The sequence below is a fragment of the Nannospalax galili genome, unplaced genomic scaffold (genome assembly GCF_000622305.1).
Source record: "Nannospalax galili isolate Female #2095 unplaced genomic scaffold, S.galili_v1.0 scaffold33, whole genome shotgun sequence".
Classification (NCBI taxonomy): Eukaryota; Metazoa; Chordata; class Mammalia; order Rodentia; family Spalacidae; genus Nannospalax; species Nannospalax galili.
In genome coordinates this window covers 2,046,072-2,067,542 of record NW_008335436.1, presented here as the reverse complement: position 1 = coordinate 2,067,542, position 21,471 = coordinate 2,046,072, and the positions used below count along the sequence as shown (strand labels likewise).

At 39.1% G+C, this 21,471-nt stretch overlaps 1 protein-coding gene across 5 annotated transcripts in view; it reads left to right on the top strand.

Annotated features, from left to right (window-relative positions):
• The window catches only part of Mynn (myoneurin), a 33,507-nt gene that overhangs the window by 723 nt on the left and 11,313 nt on the right, over window positions 1-21,471 (top strand). For 2 of the 5 annotated variants that reach the window (XM_029562072.1, XM_029562070.1), the window contains exons 2-9: window positions 521-817; window positions 6,105-6,895; window positions 8,699-8,858; window positions 13,147-13,325; window positions 14,114-14,197; window positions 15,801-15,887; window positions 18,245-18,464; window positions 20,477-20,596. In XM_029562072.1, the coding sequence (XP_029417932.1) occupies window positions 552-817; window positions 6,105-6,895; window positions 8,699-8,858; window positions 13,147-13,325; window positions 14,114-14,197; window positions 15,801-15,887; window positions 18,245-18,464; window positions 20,477-20,596 (1,907 nt within the window). In that variant the 5' untranslated portion in view covers window positions 521-551. Of the gene's footprint in view, window positions 1-520; window positions 818-6,104; window positions 6,896-8,698; window positions 8,859-13,146; window positions 13,326-14,113; window positions 14,198-15,800; window positions 15,888-18,244; window positions 20,614-21,471 lie in introns of those variants that run through there. The other 3 variants (XM_029562071.1, XM_008830122.3, XM_008830123.3) reach the window with 3 other exon arrangements.

Below are 21,471 nucleotides of genomic sequence, written 5' to 3'. Positions count from 1 at the left end.
GGGGTGAAATCTGCCTAAGGCTTGGAGGAACGTGCAGTTAAAGCCTCTGGGTTTCAGTGATCAGAGAGCAGTCGGGGGGGAAAAAAAGACCTGTAGTTGATACCGTGTTCGTCCCCCTCTGTCCCAAGGAGTCACTTCATTTCTTAGTGGTTTGTTTTTTAAGGAACCTTCATTTAACTATGTCTACTACATAGGCTGAGCTTGAAAGTTTGAGGATTCGTCTAGAAAAGCTTGGAATTTTGTAGCGCTTTTCACGACTCATGGAATTGTTTTCATCCACCATCATTTATTGATGTGTCCAATTTATGTGTCCAAAGGATTGTGTTAGTGTCTTAGTGTAGTAACACAGAAAGGCACTTAATCTTTCAGCATTCTTTAACCATGTGTTAAGTTTAAGGAGGCCTTTCTGAGGGGTTAAAATAAGAACTCATGATTTCTCTCCCTCTCCTTACCTCTGCATTGGATGAACAGTTGATGAAAACTTATAGGTACTGACTTACTGTTTGTTTTTGTCTTTTAGATCAAGGGTAAAATTCCATTTGGATATCAAAATGCAGTATTCACACCACTGTGAGCACCTTTTAGAGAGACTGAACAAACAGCGGGAAGCAGGATTTCTTTGTGATTGCACCATTGTAATTGGAGAATTCCAGTTTAAAGCGCATAGGAATGTGCTTGCCTCCTTCAGTGAATATTTTGGTGCCATCTACAGAAGCACTTCTGAGAACAATGTTTTTCTTGATCAGAGTCAGGTGAAGGCAGATGGATTTCAGAAATTGTTGGAGTTTATATACACAGGAACTTTAAATCTTGACAGGTAAAGTACACATTTTTATTTTCAGTTATATAAAAGCTGGTCAATAGGCCTTAAAGCCAAAATGGATTTTTTTTTCTCCCCATTCATTCTGAGTCAGCCTCAATGTTTATATAGTCACTTTTTAAAGAAATATTTTTTATTTTTATGTGTATGCATGTATTGCCTCCATACACATAAAATAAAAGTGCACGTGTGTCGTGCAGTGCCCGTGGAGGACAGAAGAAGCCATCGGATCCCTTGGGACTGGTGTTCCAAACAGTTGTTAGCTACCATGTGAGTGTTGTGGTACAAACCCGGGTCTTCTACAAGAACAGTCAGTGTTTTTAACTGCTGAGCCATCTCTCCAGTCCCTATACAGTCGCTTTTAAAGCTTCACTATCTCTGTTTGGGATGAACAGATGTTAAAAGCACAAAGAGCACATCATAAGCAAGAGCTCTGCCACACTTATTTAAGGAAATGAAGCTTTTTCTTTCAGTTTTGCAATGTGAAGTTTAAACAGTGAATTTTAAGTGAATTCCATTTCCCACTGCCTTTGATCTTTGTAACCCTCTGGTGTTCTCTCTCCCTCCTCTCCGTCCCTTGCTTCTCATAAGTGCTGATGGTGAAAGAACTCTTTTAGGCTTTTATAACAGCTCCTCCATTGCTAGCACTCAATAGCAATGTGCAGGACTCCCCAAACTTGGTTCTGGAAAGACTATGGAAATATGAGTGACAATAATGTTGTTACCTTGTTAACTTTCCTAATGCTTAAGTCAGGCCAGAGGTGTTACAGAGCTTCTCTTACAATGCTCACTGCTGGGCTACAGAGATGACTCAAGCAGTAATGTGCCTGCCATACAAGCTTGAGGATCTGAGTTCAGATCCTCATCACCCTATAGATGCACATCTGTAACCCCAGTGCTGAGGTGAAGACAGGTGGAACCCTTGAGTTTATTAGCCAGACATCCTAGTAGAAGCCAGGATCCTGTCTCTAATAGTAAGGTAAGGAGCAAGAGGAAGACACTGTGGCCTCCATACAAACATGCACATGCATGGCATGCACATGAACATACACATCAAAAGAGCTTACTGCTGTCACTTCATTAACAAGTAGATTCTGCAGAATCTGATAATACAGACACTTGCTCCCTTGTATAAGAATTAAACTAGTAAGGGTTGGAGAGATGGCTCAGTGGTTAAGAGCACTGACTGCTCTTGCAGAGGACCCGGGTTCGATTCCCAGCACCCACATGATGGCTACAAACCATCCTTAACTCCAGTTCCAGAGGAATCTGACACCCTCTTCTGACTTCCACAGCATTGCATGACACAGGTACACTCACATACATGCAGACAATACACTCATACACATAAAATAAAAAAATAAGATATTAAAAAAAAAAGATATAAAGGCAGAAACCACAATCTGCTTCATTCCTGTGGTATTGGCAGTTGCAAGGACAGTGGAGTCACATTGACCTTACTTAAATGCAGCAATTAGCAAGTTTCAGAAGCCAAAACAAGCAATTGTTAGTCATTTTCTTAACAGATATATAGAGACCTTGATTGACAGTAAGGAGCTTTCTGATTATTATTTCAGCATATTACCAATAAAGACAGGATATTGTTTAGGTTATTTTCCCTTGGGTGGGCAAGAAACATAACTGCAATGTCTGGATGGTGAATTCCTTTCTGTGGTCAGCTATTTCTAAAAGGAAAACAAACTTCTGAGGGGAACTGACTTACTGAAACTAAGTTCAGACCTTGAGCTGGCTGCTTCTCTGATTTTTAAAGTCTATACAAAATGGAGTTGCTCTAGTCATTACAAGACAGAAGCAAAGAAAGAATCTGATCAAAGTACACGTCTCCATTTCTTATGGAAGTCAACACAAGTAGAGTATTGGCTGGTAGCAAACATTTACAGACATTGGGATTAAATCTTGCTGCTGCTGGTTATGTCTCCCTGAGTTAAGACCTCTCTGAGCCTCAATTTCCCCATCTGTAAAAATGAAATGGTACTAACTGTCCTGTTGTTGCAGCCCCAGCTTGTCGTAAAGATTAGTTTCCTATTTTCCCTTCTCTGCTGTCGTCTGCCTCTTCTAGTCTGTGTTTCTCAGGAAAATTAGAAGATGTCGTAAATTCTGTCCCCCACCGAGAAGGGCTGGTAACATTGCCTCACAATCTTTTCCAGAAAAGCTCTACAGACACATGTGTGTGCACATTAATCAAAACCTCTTCCTTCTATATTGTAGCTTATTATGGCAATAGACTTCTTCACAAAGCTAGAATCAAGATGCTTCATAGTCCTTTCAAAAGGAAATGATCATGCTTTAGAATTATTTTAAAATTTTGTCATAATGCAATCTTTGAGTAAGTTCTGTGCAAGTTTAGAAAAGGAACAGCACTGTCATAAATTAATCTCACATAGTCATTTAAATTTGCTACATAGTTGATTAGTCTGGTGCATCTGATCAAAGAATATAGACTATTTAATAGAAAATTACTGCAGAACAGTGAATTTGGGTTGCCTTCAACTAATTTTTTTCTTTCTTCTTTTTAGCTTTTTAGACAGGATCTCTAGCTTACACTGGCCTTTAATTCAGCCTTTTTGAGTGCTGTGGTTACAGGCATAATTCACCACACCTGGCTTTCAATTGATAGTTTCTCTTTCTCAATTATCTGTTTTGACTGGAACATACTGTGGGACCACCTTTCTTTGTGCCTTCCCAAAAGAACCAATGTGAAGAGGAGCCGGGTGTGGTGTTGTCTTTCTTTGGTGCATCTTTCCTTCTTAGTGGAATAGCTGATTTTTTGAGCCTCACTGGGAATATAAGAGAAGAGATAATCAAAATAGACGGGATTATCACTTAGAGATTAAGATAAGGAACCCAGCAGCAGGGCTGAAGAGGTGGCTCAGCAGTTACCTACTTACTGCTCTTGCAGAGAACTTTAGTTCAGTTCGTAGCACCCGCCTCGCTCACAGCTGCATCTGATCTGATTGCTCTCTTCTGGCCTCCACAGGCACCTGCACTCACATGCATATACCCACAACACACATACATACCAATCTTTTTTTTTTAATTAAAAAGAAACAAGGAGAATAATAGAAAAGTAAGTGATCTTAAGGGCCAGATTGCCTTGGTCATCTGGCATTTATTGATGCTGATATGTTAATTTCTTTGGACCTCTGATTTTCCATGAGTACCCACATGTATTTGTGTGTGTTGCTTGGGATTGAACCCATGCATGTTAGAGAAGCATTCTCCACTGAACTTTTCCAGCCCCAGCCCTTGATTTTTTTAATTGACATATAAAATGAGAATTGCTATAATTAAATGACCTTCAGTTACTGTTCAGAAGATGAAAGTAAGATTGGAAGTGCCATAGCTTAATGCAAATAAACAAAAACAGGATCAATTTGTGTGTATGTGTGTGTTTTGAGACTAGGTCTCACCACATAGCCCTGGCTGACGTGGAACTCACTATGTAGACCAGGCTGGCCTCTAACTCACAGAGATCCATCTGCTTCTGCTTCCTGAGTGCTGGGACTAAAGGTGTACACCACCATGCAGGCAAGATGAGTTGTCTTTTTGTTTTTTGTTTTTAAATAGGAAAACTATTATTTATTATTTTTATTTTATGTGTATGAGTATATTATCTGCTTGTATCTAAGTGTACCCATGCCATGCAATGCTTGTGGAGGTCAGAAGAGGGTGTCAGATCCCTTGAAAGTGGCATTAAGGACAATTGTTAGCCACCATGTGAGTGCTGGGACTTGAACCCAGGTCCTCTGCAAGAGCAGCCAGTGCTTTTAACCGCTGAGCCATCTCTCCAGCAGCCCCCCCCCCAGGGGGCACTTTTTGTTGTTGTTCCTTGAATGCCTAAAAGGGGGAAAAATTTTGAAGAGAGACAGTGACAGACTTGTTAATTTCCAAAGTTGGTGCCAAGTCCAGTCTTTGAAGAAGGACATCACAGGCATTTTGTTCTTCCCAGAAGCATAATGCTTGAGATTTTTCACTTGGAGCAACGAAAACAAATGTCCTAAGTCCAAATCCCAAAGAGCATCATGATTTCAATGATTTGGGGGTTATCTGCCCCAAGAGGAGTTTTTTTAAAGAGATTTTTTTTTTTGGATTGATTGATTTTTATTTTATACGTATAAAATGAGTGTTATGCATCCATGAGAGGACCCATGTTATACAGTGCCTGTGGAGGACAGAAGAGGGTGTTGGATCCTGTGGAACTGGAGTTAGGGATGGTTGTTAGCTGCCATGTGGGTTCTGGAATTTGAACCCAGGTCTTCTGCAAGAACAGCAAGTGTTCTTAACCCCTGAACCAACTATTCTGCCTTATTTTTTATTTATATGTGCTTTTGAAGATGCCCTTAGAGGCCAAAAGTAGGCACTGTAACTCCTGGGACCTGAGTTGCAGGTGGTTGTAAGCCACCTGACATGGGTGCTGGGAACTGAACTGTGGTCCTCTGCAAAAGCAGCAAGAGCACTTAATCACTGACCAACTACTCCAGCTCCAAGATCAATTTTTGAAGTAAAGGATTACAATTGGGTCTTTTCACCCAGTTTTTTTGTTTGTTTTGACTGCATGTATGTAGGTATGTCCTTGTCATGCAGTGCCTGCAGAGGCCATAAGAGGGCGTTGGATTCCCTAGAGCTGGAGTTACAGACAGTTGTTGGCCACTCTGTAGGTGCTGGGAACTGAACCAGGGTCCTCTGTAAGAGCAGCCAGTGCTCTTTACTGCTGCGCCACCTGACCAGCCCTTTAACCCAGTGTCTTACTCAGTGAAATTATAGATGGTCTGTGAAAATTACTGTTTCAGTATTGAACAATTAGTATATGACTTAATGCTAATTTTTTTGATTTTTAAGTTTTCCTAATCTTACTATCTGGTGGCGTTTTTTACAGAACAAAAAGCACAGTTTAAGACCAACAGTTTTTTGTTTTTTTTTGTTTTTTTTTGTTTTTTGTCTTTTTGAGACAGGGTCTCTGGGCAGCCCCAGCTGGCCTGGAACTCACTTTGTAGACCAGGCTGGCCTTGAACTCAGAGATCCACTTGCCTCTACCTCCTGAGTGCTGGGGTTAAAGGTAGCCATTTTTTTCATATCATTTCAGCATCTAAAAGATTGTAACTGTTTAAACATTATTCTAAATTATTTTCTGTTACTGAATTATAAAACTTTCAGCATTCTGCTTCATTGGATCTTTAACCGACATTCAAGTGTACAATATGTACAGCTGTTTCAAGTTTGTCCTTGGATTATAGTGTTGTCATTTAGCCTTGTCTCCTTACAGTTGGAATGTTAAAGAAATTCATCAGGCTGCTGACTATCTCAAAGTGGAAGAGGTGGTAACTAAATGTAAGATAAAGATGGAAGATTTCGCTTTTATTGCTAGTCCCTCTTCTACAGAGATATCTAGCATTACTGGAAACATTGAACTCAATCAACAGACTTGTCTTCTTACACTACGAGATTATAACAATCGAGAGAAATCAGAATTGGCTACAGATTTAGGTCAGGCAAATCCTAAACAAGTGGTGCTGACAAAGAAGTCATCTCAAAGTAAAAAGAAGAAAAAGGCTTTCAGCTCACAGAAAACAGGACAGAAAACAGTGCAGTATCCCAGTGACATTCTAGAGAATGGGGCTATTGAATTATTCTTAGATGCAAATAAATTGTCCACACCTATAGTGGAACAAGTTGCCCAAGGAAATGACAATTCAGAACTGGAATTGACCTCAGTCATGGAAAATACTTTTCCAGCACAAGATATTGTGCAAACTGTTACAGTGAAACGGAAACGAGGAAAATCACAACCACATTGTGCTCTGAAGGAACACTCCATGTCTAATATAACCAGTGTAAAAAGCCCGTATGAGCTGGAGAGCTCTGGGGAAGAGCTGGATCAGAGGTATGCCAAGGCCAAACCAGTGTGTAACACATGTGGGAAAGTGTTTTCAGAAGCCAGCAGCTTGAGAAGGCACATGAGAATACACAAAGGTGTCAAACCTTATGTCTGCCACTTGTGTGGAAAGGCTTTTACTCAGTGTAACCAGCTGAAGACACATGTAAGAACTCATACAGGTAAGACTGGTTTGTGGGGAGATAGAATTGTTTTGCTTTTATACTATGTGTCTAATAGTTCTGTTTTTTATCTGTTTTGTTTCAGTGCAGGAAATTGAACCCAGGGCCTCATGCTGAGCATACACTCTACTACTAAGCTGTACCCCCAAGCAAAAATATTTTTTGTAGAGACCATATTATACAATACTGACCACGAATGACCAAAATTTGCATATTCTTTTGTCCATAAAAGTTTTTTTTTCAATTTTATTTTTTTATTTTATGTGTATAAGTGTATTGCCTGCATATGTGTAAGTGCACCATGTCATGGAATGCCTGTGGAGATCAGAAGAGGGTGCCAGATACCCTGGAACTGGAGTTACAGATGGTTGTTAGTCACCATATGGGTGCTGGGAATCAAACCTGGGTCCTCTGCAAAAGCAGCCAGTGCTTTTAACTGCTGAACCATTTCTCCAGCTCCAGTCCATAAAAGTTTTAATATTGGACTCAAAATTACCTTTGTGTTTCTAAGCAAGAATTTAATGGCTATTTGTTATAATTGACATTTTAAGTTTTTTTAATAAATATTTTATGTATATGAGTATATTGCCTCTATGTGAATAAGTGCACCCATGTCATGCAGTGCCCACGGAAGTCCAAAGAGGGTGTCAGATCCCCTAGAACTGGAGTTACAGTTGTTAGCCGCCATGTGGGTGCTGGGAATTGAACCCAAAGTCCTCTGCAAGAGCAGTCAGCACACTTAACCACTGAGCCATCTCTAGCCCCGACATTTTAAGTTCTAATGCATCAGGTCCTTATATTCTTTTCTTTCAGAATAGTATAAACTTTGTCCTAGACCCTTCCCCAATATCCCTGGCAGGGAGGTGGGGTTGTGAACCTAGGGCCTTGAGCATGTTGGGCAGTGCTCTACCACTGAACTATCCCCATCCCGCACAGACACCCCTATGTGACTTTTTATTTTGAGACAGGGTCTTGCTAAGTTGTCAGGCTAGCTTTGAGCCTGTTCTTTATACCTTGCATTTATAATTGTCTGCCTTAGCCTCTGAGGAGCTAGGATTACAGACCTGTACCATCTATCAGGCCTAGCTTGGTTCTAGCTCTCTAAGTAGTTAACAGAGACAAAAATTATAGCTGATTAAAATTATATAATTAAAACTCAGGTCAATTTTCATGTACTACCAACACTTCTCATTACATTACTTCCTAGACATCATTGGATTTTGACCATGATTAGAATTATTCATTCTTTTCTCAGCTTCTGCATTTATTTCTGCTTTGCATGACCTTTGGTGGTTAAGTGTGAGCACTCATCGGTACACTTAGGTTTGTGCTTTCGTAGATGAAACTTGTTTCTCTCGTTGATCATCTTTCACTATTAGGATTTCAAATATCTTATTTTTATTTCATGTGTACGTGCATGTTGCCTGCATGTGTATAAGTGCACCCATGTCATGCAGTGCCCACAGAGACCAGAAAGGGGTGTTGGGTCCCCTGGAACTGGTGTTACAGGTGATTGTTAGCCGCCATGTGGGTGCTGGAAATCGAATCTGGGTCCTCTGCAAGAGCAGCCAGTGCTCTTAACTGCTGAGCCTCTCTCCAGCCTCTACTATTATGATTTAAACAATTATTCTTCTGCTGGTATCTCTAGGAGTCTGGAAAAAGGTCTTATTTGTTTTTGTTTCTAGAAGTTAATGTTTTCCAAATACCAGAACTAGTACTGTTGTCACTCTTAAAAGCTTATATGACTTTTGCAAGTAAAAGGAGGTTTTTCCTTCTTAATACAAATGTCAATTGTTCTTTTAGGTGAAAGGCCATACAAATGTGAACTATGTGATAAAGGATTTGCTCAGAAATGCCAGCTGGTCTTCCACAGTCGTATGCATCATGGTGAGGAAAAACCCTATAAATGTGATGTGTGCAATTTACAGTTTGCAACTTCTAGCAATCTCAAGATTCATGCAAGGTAAAAAAAGAGTTGTTTGACCTCTAAGTTAGTTCATTATCGTAGTCTTGCATTCACACTACTGCAGTAGAATTCAAGATGGTAGAGTTCTGATTATAGTTCTGTCCTACGATATTCTTAGCACAGTGAAGGAAATTCAAGGAAGGCGTGGTAGTCACAGGAGAATCAGAAGGATTGAAAAATAAAATCAGGATAGTAATAGGGCACTTGGGTGATTCGGTTTTTACTGGTTTTGTTTGGTTTTGTTTGTAGGCAGTGAAACTGACGGATTGGTGGTAGGTTCTGCTTGGATTTTAAGAGGATCACAGTGCTGCTATGATAGGAAGAGTGGAGTTTCAGGGGTAGAAGCAAGTTGACCAATTAGGAACCTGGAGTTCAAATCTAAATGCAAGTGATGATAGTGATACCAGTGCAGTCAGTTTCTGGGTACCTTCTAGGAGTAGCCCTATCAGAATTTGCTGACTGACCTTTGTGTAGTCCACAAAGGTGATGACTTTGCAAGCATAGAGAATCCAAAAATTGTGGAGTCATGAGGAAAACCTAGGTTAGGGGTATGTGACAAGGTTGGAGTCCTTTCCGACGGCCTCTGGGAGGGTGATATGAAACCAAAGCTGCCGTGGAGAGCAGAATGTTGGAGATGGCAGAAATGTGGGAAGCCTGCCAGTCGATGGAAGCTGCAGGCAGCAAAGCAGAGCCAGCCCAGGAGAGAGGCCATGTGGCTACAAAAGGCAAAGCCAGTGGGGCTAGGCTGCCCACATCACACCACAGTGTGCCCTGATGCTGGTCATGGAGCTGTAGGATTTGATGCTTGTCCTGGGTTTCTATTTTGCTTTTATCTGGTCCTCCCTTGGTATTTTCCCATTCCTCCCTTTTGGAATGGGAATTGTACTATGGCATTATATAAACTGTGTTTTGATTTTTACAAGTGCTCACACCTAAGAGTTGCCTTGAATCTCAGAGACTTTAGACAGGCTTTTGAGCAATGCCAAGAAACCTTTAGAGATGATGTGAATGTGAGATGGGCATGGGCATTTGGGGCCAGAGGTGCAATGCTAGTTTGGATTGGAAATATTCTCCCAGAGGCTCATGTGTTGAAGGTGTGGTCCTCAGTGCAACTATCTTTGGAGGGGATCTTTGGGGAAATAGCTCTGACCTAGTCAGTGGATTGACTGATGGTTAATAATATCAAGGGCCATTGGGAGGTGATAGAAATTTAGACATTAAGACCTAGCTAAAAGACTGGTCTTGCCCCTCGTCTTTCTCTCTTCCCCTCTCTTGCCGTCTTCTCCCTGACTGCTGTGGTGTAGCTCCACCAAGGTCTGCTGCCAGTGAAATGGACGCAGCAGCCAAGCTCCATTAGACTGTGGCTGCTGCAGCCTCTGAGTGTCCGTATGGCTGAGCATGGTCAAAGGAATCCTGGGGATATCATTCTCTAGGTGGCTGTGTGTGGGCAGGGTGCCTAGTAGTCTCTTCTCAAAGCAAATAAGTTTACATTTTTATACCCTATAGCTGCTGATACCTGGGATTTGGCCAGTGTTCCACTTTTTTTTCTGAGATAGGGTCTTGCAGTATAGCCTAGGTTAATCTCAAACTCAGAATCCTCCTGCCTTTACCTCCTTAGTGCTAGAATTCCAAGGGGACACCATTGCTTTCATCTGTTTTGTGGTACTGAAAAATGAACTTAGGGCTGACACATGCTGGGCACGTGCTCTACCACTGAGCTATGTTCCCAGCCCGTTCACTTCTTTTTAATCGTGCTCCTCTGTTCTTAACCATATCTTGGTCCCAGATTTACCCACACTTCTTTTCTATCCAAACTGCAAGTTTTTCTAGTTTTATCACTCTATGTTTGCTTATTCTAAGTCTGGCTAAAACTAGCCAGTAATGCCCATAACATAACCTGTATACTATGCAGCCTTGAAATGTCCTCCACTAGAATAATTCAGTGTGTCAACTTCAAACCAAGCCCTCTTGAAGTCTCAAGGCATGGATAAAATATAAACAAGTTCTATGCCAGACTGTAAACTTGTTCTCTAGTTCAATTCCAGGCTCACCTCTAACTCTTAATCCTCCTACCTCTGCCTTTTGAATACTGGGATTATCGACATGTGTCTACCATACCTGTTTTGGCTACTGTCCACATTTCCATCAGTATTCTGGTCTTCTGAGTTCATACCAGAATTGTCCACTAAGCTCTGATTATATCATCCTAGGCTTTCTCTAACCTGCAAGTCCAAACTTACCCACATTCCTTCTAAAACCAATTCTACAAACTTCTGAATGCATTATCAGATATAGATACAGTCCCTCATTATCTGTACCTTTTTTTTTTTTTCCTGTGTACTCAGCAGTCACTGTGAGAAAACACCAGAGGTAATCACCTTAAGACAGTAGCACACACCTTTAATCCCAGCAGAGGCAGGCAGATCTCTGAGTTTGAGGCCAGCAGGCTGATCTCTTGAGTTCAAAGCCAGCCTGGTCTACATAGTGCTGTAGCAAGACCCTGTCTCAAAAAGAAAAGATTTATGTTGACTGATAGTCCCAGAGGTTTCAGTCCGTGATCTGTTGGTTCCATTTTTTCTGGGCCTTGGGTACAAAGCATTATGGCAGAGAAGGCATAGTAGAACATGATACTCATCTCATGGCAGTCGAGAAGGAGAGGGTATACCCTTACCTGCTTCTTCCTCCTAGGCACCACCCCCTAAAGTTTCCATCACCTAATAGTACCATTATCGAGGGACCAAGCCTTTGACACGTGGCCTTTAGGGAGCTTCCTGTAGTCAAACTTCAGAGTTTAGGGCATTGGTTTCACCTGAAGATAGAAATTTGGCAGTCATCATATGGATAATATTTGAATCTGTAATCATAGATGAGGTCACCAAGGGAGTGAAGGTCGATTTACAAAAAAAAAAAAAAAAAAAATCAGAAGCCCGAGTTCTGAGTGATGTTCTCGCAGAAGGAGCATAGAATATGAGTGAAAAGGTGAGAAACGGGAAGTATTCGAGAAGGGTGTGAAGATGTGTAGATTTCTGATGACAGGGAGATGAAGACTAGGACTTCACTTGTATTTAATAAAGTTGATCAGTGCCCTTGACAAAAGCACCATTCGCAGAGGCTGGTAGAGCTCAGAGGAGACACAATGGGAAATGTTTAGAGACTCAGACTTTTGGTAAAAGGGGACAGAGAGATGGATGAGCAAGTAGGGTGAGGGTTTTCTCTGTTTTTTCTCTAATTACCATCATGGGGGTTGCTTTTTGTTTTGAGGCAAGATCTCACTCTAGTCCATGACAAACTAAAATGGATTCTGTAGCTCAGGCTGTCCTTAAACACTAATCCTTCTACCTCAGCCTTAAGTGCTGAGATTACAAGTGTTAGCCACCACGCTAGGTGTTTTTTGTTTGTTTGTTTTTTTCTTTTTTGACAGAAGGCATATATCAATATAAGACATATATCAATATATATCAATTATATCCTATGATCCTATTATACCCTATGATCCTATACCAAGGGGAGAATTAATGTTGGATGGAAAGAATTAATAGGAATGATTAAGTAGGATCATAAATAATATCTTAAGTACTGTCCAAATACAAGTCAGATTGACAGGCGAGGTCACCCTCAAGTGACAGAGAAAGGACAGTGTATAGGTACAGGTGCCTATAGGGAGAGGTTGTGATGGTGAAGAGTTCCTCTTTTTTTATTTTTAATTAATTTTGTGTGTGTGTGTGTGTGTGTGTGTGTGTGTATGTATATGTATGTACACATGCATGTGTGTGTATGCTTCGTGGGTTGCATATGGAGATCAGAGGGACATCCCATGGGGGTTGATTCTCGCCTTCCACCCTATGGATCCTAGGGATGGAATTCAGGTCATCAGGCTTGGCAGCAGGCACCTTTACCCACTGAGCCATTTCACCAGCCTGAATTTTCTTTGGACTAAATTTTTGTTAGTAAAATACTAAGCAGTCTGTCAGCTGGGCCTGAGGGTGGTGCTGGTGGTGTGAGGAAGACGTTTTGATAAGTGAGGGGACTAGCAAAATAATTGCCATATGAAAGTTCACTGATAATGGTATAGTGTTGAACTCATCGCAGAACCAGTGTTTTGATAACTAAAACATTTATTTTTGGCAGTGCTTTACATAGAAGCAATTGTTGGTTTTAAATATTTAGTCTTAACCTGTTAAGATGAAATGAAATGCTGCATGAAAAATTACATAAAAAAAAGTTTGCTACGTAACTGACCTCCACTTGTTTGACATAGCAGCCTGTGACTTTGTGCTCACTGCAGGAAGCACAGTGGAGAGAAGCCATATGTCTGTGACAGATGTGGGCAGAGGTTTGCCCAAGCCAGCACACTGACCTATCATGTGCGTAGGCATACTGGAGAAAAGCCCTACGTGTGTGACACCTGCGGGAAGGCATTTGCTGTCTCTAGTTCACTAATCACACATTCTCGAAAACACACGGGTAAGAGTTGACACAGTGAGACTGCTGAGATGAAACTTGCAGTTAAAAGACAGGCAGGAATTAGATTATAGACTCCATACTTAGCTGTCTGTCTGTATTTGTACTTTTGAAGCTATGTCTATGATTTTCACATAAATATTAGATAAAAAGGGACATTTTCTAAAATAGTAAAAGGTAGGTGAAATCATCATGCAGCTTATACACATTCAAATAAGATCATTCTGAAAATATGTAAATTGAATTGAAACAAGTTTCTATGACTTGAGAAAACCACTTTAGCTTTTTGAGAGTTTATTTCCTTTGGATAAGTTTGTGGAATGAAGATGTGGGAGGTGGGTTTCAGGAAGAAACTGACTTTATAACTTCTTACCTAGTCAGAGGTTTGCAATTAAAACAAATAAGTCAAATGCAAATGATCAGTTTCGAGACAAAATGTATTGATCACAGAGTTTCTTCTAAAGTGGGTTGTTAAATATAATCGTTCTTAAATGTATTATTCTCCTTGGATAATAAAGTAGATAGCAAGATTTACTATGTGGATTTAGTTCATCTCTATTAGAAGAGAGGAGACATTTTGCAAAAATAAGGTTTTAGTATGTGAAAAGTATCAGGCTAAATAGTATAAAATAATAGTTCATTTAAGTTGGATTACTAAAAATACCTCTAAATACAGTGTAGAGAGACTTTAATTGAGGTACTATTTTAAGAGCTTACTTTAGATCATTTGTAACTAATAAATATTATGCTGGTATAGTACACCACTTCGCTATCTTTTATTTTCCATCTAGGTGAAAAGCCATACATATGTGGTATTTGTGGGAAAAGTTTTATTTCCTCAGGAGAGCTCAACAAACACTTTCGATCCCATACAGGTCTGTGTTGAGGGAGAATGTATTACATTTTGTTCTCTCTTAATTTCTTTTTATATAAACCTTGGCTTTGAAACCATTGTGGACTATATGGTATCTCGTCATAATTTACCATATAATGATACTTGAATGTATAAATACTGGCTTTTTGTTTGCTCGTTTTCTTTTTTTCTTTCCTTTTTTTAGTTGTTTAGAATGTGATTTAAATTTGGTCAAGAATTGTGTAGATTTTTCAAGATATGTGCCAGATAATTTTAAACAAAAGCATTTGTATTACATTGCATAGATGTCTTGACTATTGACTAGATAATACCAAGATAACATCAGCCTTCTTAAATGGTGTTTGTATACAAGCTTTAGGGAAGAGTTTTAATATTAATGTGTTATTGTAAGAAGTATATAAGTTGTATGAAAAGAATGTTGAATTTTAAAATTAAAGGGAAAATACTACTTTTTAGCTTTGGCTGACCTGGAACTCATAGAGGTCCACCTGCCTCACCCTTCTGGGTTAAAGTACTGGAATTAAAGATGTGCACCACCAGCTAAAATGCTTTTTTTTGTTGCTGTTGTTGTCTTGAGACAGGGTCATCTCACCATGTAGCTCTGGCTGATCTGGAACTAGCTGTGTAGACCAGGCTGGCCTAGAACTCATAGGGATCTACCTGCCTTACCCTCCCAAGGACTGGGATTAAAAGTGTGCACTATAGCATCCAGCTAAAATGCTACTTTTAAAATATACTGTTCATTTCTTTTTTAAATATTTATTATTTTATGTGTATGAGTGTATTGCCTGCATGTATGTGAATGCACCTGTGTCGTGCAATGCAGTGGAGGCCAGAAGAGGGCTTCGGATTCCCCTGGATCCTGGAGTTAAGGACAGTTCATAGCTGTCATGTGGGTGCTGGGAATCGAACCCAGGTCCTCTGCAAGAGCAGTCAGTGCTCTTAACTGCTGCGCCATCTCTCCAGGTCCTGCTCATTTCTTTTTCAAAAATTCTTCATGTATTCTTACTAGAGAAGGTGAATACTGGAGGGACCTGTTCAGTCATTGCCAGTTCCTTTGTTTGCATAGTCTTTGCCTTTGGGGGTAAAACACTAAATGGTTCTTAAGTCCCCCCAAGTGCTGGGTATCAAACCTAGAACCTCACATATACTAGGCAAACATTCTACCACTAGTCTACCTCCCCAGCCTGAACACTTTCTTATTTCAAAATAATTATACACTATTGTCAGTATTTTTTAAGAGCATTTCCCACCTCAAGTGAGGTATACAAGATTGTATTTTTCCCCTAGTTCTCTCTCTTAACAAGGTTCTGACATCTAATGCATATCTGATAGAAATAAAAGTGTAGATTATTTTTTAGTTTGCAAGTTTCAGATAATGAAAATGCTCAGTTTTCTCTGAAATTGGGATGTACTTTTCTATGAGAAGTTATATGTATAGGATTTCTCATTTCACTGCCAGAAACTGATTAAAATACTACTTTCAAACCAGTTTTAAACAATATAATTATTTTGCTTTATATTCATAAACATCGATAGTTTTGTGTCAGCTAGCAGGTTTTGTTTTTTTTTTTAAATACTGAGTTTTTTAATTTCCTTTTCAGGAGAAAGACCATTTATCTGTGAATTATGTGGGAACTCTTATACAGACATTAAAAATTTAAAGAAGCACAAAACAAAGGTCCATTCTGGTAAGTGCTGTGTTTAAAAACAATGTTGCCCCTAATATTGGTGCTAATGTGTTGAGATGTAAATTTCAACAGTTTAGGGGGCTAAAGAGATGGCTCAGCAGTTAAAAGAGCTGGCTGCTCTTGCAGAGGACCCAGGTTCAGTTCCCAGTACCTACATGGTGGTTGACAACCATCCATAACTCCAGTCCCAGAAGATCCAATGCTCTGTTCTGACTTCCACAGGGTTGCACTTACATACATGTAGGCAAAATGGTCATACACATAAAATAAAAATAATATTAAAAAAATTTTCCGACAGTTTAAATTAGATATATTTAAAAACCAGACATAAGTAGATATAGTGGTGTATGCATATAATCCCAGTACTCAGAAAGCTGAAACAAGGATCTCAAGTTCAAGGCCAGCCTGGCTACATAGCTAGTGGCAGGCCAGCTTGAGCTACATAGTGAAACCGTCTAAAAAATAAAAATAAAGAAGACCCAAAGCAGAGTGGGCAAGAAGGTTGTTAAGTGGATAAAGGCTCGTATGCTTAGGCCTAATGACCTGATATCCAACCCCATATCCCACAAGGTGGCAGGAGAGAACACCTCACACCTAAAATTAATTTTAAAAAACAAAATAGTAACAAAAACTTAAATGTACACATATCAAGAAAGTAGCTTTATAATTTACAGAAAATTGCTGTTCGTACTTCTTTTAAAACATTGAGCTTCATTTAAAAAAAATCCTTCAACTTTTCCCTTTAAAAATCTGACTTGTAGGAAAGCATGGTGGCACATTCTGCACACCTGTAATTCCAGCACCTAGGAGACATGCAGGAGGGTCTCAGGTTCGAGGCCAGCCATGGGCTACTTAATGAGTCCCTATCAAAAACAACCTTGACTTGTGAACAATTTCAAAAACGAAATACAAGCAAGCTAAGTATCCTTATTCCCCATCTTGGTAATCCAGGGTGACAGTAGTGGTTAGGAAGGAGAGCTACTATCATGAAGACCAGCCTAGAAAAGGGTGAGGAAGTAGGGATAACTGGAAGTTCAAAATCGTGATAATACCTCAAAGTGGAAAGCTGGACTGCACAATTGTAGGCCTACTGCTTAAAATAAATCCTTGAAAAGATTCCCTGTGCTTACCATTTCATCCTGTCAAGACTAGAAACATGAGTGTCAAATGATAACGTGGGTGAGTGGGCATGGTAGAGTGCTTGCCTAGCATGCATGAGACCCTAGGTAAGTCTCTGAAATACAAGCATTGTAAACATTAAGGTAGAAACATCTGAAAACGTAAGCAAGTATATAAATTCAACAAGTGTTCATAAATACTGATGAAGTGCTCATAAGCACAGGGAGGATGAAGTTGAACAGGGTACAGTCCTGTTCTTAGAGAGCTTACAACCTGCATGGAAAAGACCAGATATTAATAAAATTGAAAATGTAGGACGTTATAAATACAAAGTACCAAAGAAGATAGTTTTTCTGAGGCATTAGAAGAGGCTTAATCTTAAACTGGATATGGTGGCACCTACCTGTAATTTAGCCACTAAGACAGCACAGGTTATTTCTTAACTGATTGAACTAAAGAGTGGTCTGGGAAGAATACAGAGAATTATAACAATGAAAGCACATAAGCAGTGATAGGTGCCTCATTTATTGAGTCTACTGAAATGTCAACATTTTGGAATGGCAGAACATGGCAAGGCCAGTTATAAACCTGAAGGCAAAAATGTGTTCTAGTCAGTGTGATAATTTTAGTAGAGCAGAATTTCTCACTCCTGAAGATCAATGAAAGTGCTATATTTCAGACTTGAAAGCCAAAGAATATATGAACTGCTCATTAAAACAGTCAGTGAATGAAGAGTATTTATTTGATATGTTGCTCTTCAACACTTAGAATTGGAAGAATGTAACTTACATTACCCTCAAGGAATTTGTAGTCTAGTTAAGCAAGGTAGAGCTGAGTAGAATGCCACAGGAAGGGCCAGGACATTTGACCCATATGGGTGCTGGAATTGAAACCCTGGTCTCCCGTAAGAACGGCCAGTGTTCTTAACCACTGAGCCATCTCTCCAGCGCCCTCCCTACACTTTTATTAATTATTTGAAAAATATGTAATAAGGAGGATGAGAAAAAGCTGACCCTAGTCTAGAATGGTGAAGTCTAGTTATATAATGATAGTGGTGCTTGAACCTGTTCTTGAAGTCCAGATTGAGTTTGCCCTGCTAATACATAAGGCCTATCAGTAAAAGAAACAGATAACACAAAGATGGGGAGGTTAGAGGTTAGACTCTGGAACCATTAAGTGGATTAGTCTACCTCAGACAATTATTTTATTTTTGATGATAGTGTACATTCCCCTTTTAGGTACGGAAAAAACTCCAGATTCCAATGTAGATGATCATGCTTTGAGTGAACACGATTCCATACAGAGAAGCCCTTTGTCAGAAACTATGGACGTGAAGCCTTCTGACATGACTCTACCCTTAGCTCTTCCACTGGGAACGGAGGACCACCATATGCTTCTGCCTGTCACGGACAGCCAGTCTCCGACCTCAGACGCACTGCTGAGGTCAACTGTGAATGGGTATTCAGAACCACAGTTGATTTTTTTACAACAGTTATACTGATTGAGGAAATGGAATTGCTAAGACATCTCTGGTAGTAAATATAAGCATCTCTGGTAAGGTGCATATTCATATTTACCCCCTTCATTTGAGCTTTGTGTGACCGTTATTTTTCATCCACTAAAGTAAAAGCACCTAATGCTGCACCTGTCAGTGCTTGTCTTGGTTTTGGACTTTTGTGTATAACTAGACAAACAGCTTTTTAAGGAATGAACTGTACTACAGTAGCACCTTTTCAGGTGGGTAAGTTTTAGACACTTCCAAAGCTGTCTTAATTCCATTTTTATTTTGCATTTTTGATTTACCCTTCATTTCTGAGGTAGAATCTGACCTGGGGTTTTGTTGTTGTTCTTGTTTCTTTTTTAATTCACACCTCAAAATTTAAGCAAAATCTACATTACTATCACTTCAGATTGATTGTAAACCCAGTAGACCAATACATAAAGGAGAGGAGGGGATTAAATTTCATCATCCTGCCTATGAAAATTCAGATACTAAATAAAAATCGCCCTGTTTCTTCATTAGTATCTCCTTTAGAGGTAACTTTCCTAATGATGCCAAAAGAAGGGTTTCTCCTAAAACCCAGAAAAATGAGGTAAATTTTTGTTCATTTAGAACTCAGTATTCTGGAGAAAAGCAAGAGTCATGTTTTGTTTTGAGACTAGATTTTTTTAAAATAGATATTTGGTGTTTCTATATAGTCTAAAGACAGTTTATAGTTTATTAGATTTATAGATTACTGGAAGTGAGCATATACCAAGTTTTGAAATTTTTGATGAGTCTGTCTTATATCGGTTACTCATTTTTTAAAATATTAAGTTCTAAGAAGAATTTTCTAGATATAAAATACATACTAGAAATCACTTGGCTTCTAAATTTGATCTATTATAGTGAATAAAAAAATCAGGAATCTTGATAAGCATGCCGGAGGTCCTGGGTTCTAGTTATGGCAACACACACACACACACACACACACACACACAATCAACATACTTCAGTGGTAAGCTATAGTTTTGGATTATGAGTTTGCTAACCACTCTTGTGTTTGAGTTTTCTGTAAATGATGGTTTGTCATTTTCCCACAGAAGCCACAGCTTTTGACTGTTGGCACTTCACAGCTGTCCTGCTTCAGGCGCATGGAGAGAATTAACCCTGTCCTGGTGCTTGCTGCCCCTCTTCCCCATCTCACTTTTCCCATATACTAATTTATTTCACCTCCTCGTTTGAATATTAAATCGATTTCATAGAATCAGTTCCCATATGCTGTTTTCATGGTTTAAACAACACTGAGATAAGTTTAATGTTTTTATTGAGACTGAATTCCTTAATCATAATTGTCTTTGGGGTCCAAGTCATGGTCATCATTTTTCAGAGCATCTGGCATTTCATACCTGCCACCAGTGAGACTTAGTGTTTTATTATTTAGCTTAAAAAAAAAAAATCTATGTGTGTATATTAGCATACTGGGTTTAAATAAAACTTATAAAGTTATAAAATGCTCAGCCAATCTATTTTCATTTAAGCTCAGTAAAAACTGACTGGACAGTAACAAAACCAGTGAAAATTAAAAGATTCAAATCTTTCTGACAAGTCTGCTAAAGTGGAAAGTTTACATTTAATTTACATATTCATTAATCCGAGCATCTAACAAACAAAATTTAAGTGCACTCGGGAGGCAGAGACAGGTGGATATCTGCGAGATCAAGGCCAACCTGGTCTGCATAGTGAGTTTCAGGCCAGCTGGGGCTACAGGGACACCCTGTCTCAAAAAGAAAGAAAAACAAGGTGCTATAGTTAGCCAGGTGTAGTAGCTCATGCCTATAATCCTAGAACTTTGGGAAACTGACGCAGAACCCAAAAGTTGCTATAATGATGTCATGGTTATATAGGGGATAAGAATTACTAACTTTCCTCAAATACAGTGATAGCATCTTTTATTCATTTGTTTATCTTTTTCAAATTTTGAGACAAGGTCTGACAACGTAGGCCACACTGGCCTAGAACTTGCTCTGCAACCTAGAGTGGCCTCCTACTCATCCTCCCTCAGCCTCCAGAGCACTGGAATTACAGACATGCAACAACATCTAACTTGGTAATTAAAATTTTTACCCTTTCATAAAAATTTCCAAATTTGTTATTTTCAGTATTATTTTATATAATTGGAGTAGGTAGGGCTGACTTTTTTTTTCCCTTAAATTGCACCATCTGCTTAGCTGAAATAATTTATTTTAAATTGATGTGACTTCAGTCATAATCTACCCTTCCAGTCCACATAAAGAGAGCTTGAAGACAGTGTCCTTATACTGAGAGGTGTTATTATAACATGCATATATTTTAGATGTGTCTTGTAATTATTCTAACAACAAATCATTTTGGGTAAGTTCTTTTAACTATTTTGTCATGATGCAGTGTTTGGGGAAAAAAAATCTTGTTTATTTAAGTATTATGGGAATTTTGAAAGTCTTTAAAATGCTAAATATCTTAGAAACTATTTTCTAATTTTGTTTTGTATTTGTATTATTACTATAATTGTTAGATTTTAGACTTTTTAAAAAAATTGTAAATTATTAAATGAATTTTGCTGTTAAATAGTGTTTGTTTAATTTCACAGGATAATTTTGGTAGACAATTTTAGAAAAGAATTTTCCACATCAGGGGCCTTGTCAGTTCATTGCAACAGCAATTTATGATTTTATATCTTTTTTTAACTCACTATGTAGACCAGGCTGGCCTTGAACTCATAGAGATCCACCTGCCTCTGCCTCTGAAGTGCTGGGACTACAGGTGTGCGCCACTACGCCTGGTTTTGATTTTATATCTTTTTAAAAATATTTTATTATTTTTATTTTATGTGTATGAGTATATTCCCTGCATGTATGTGAGTGCACCCGTGTTGTGAAATACTACGGAAGTCAGAAGAGTACTTAGAATTCCCCTGGAACTGGAGTTAAGGATGGTTCATAGCCC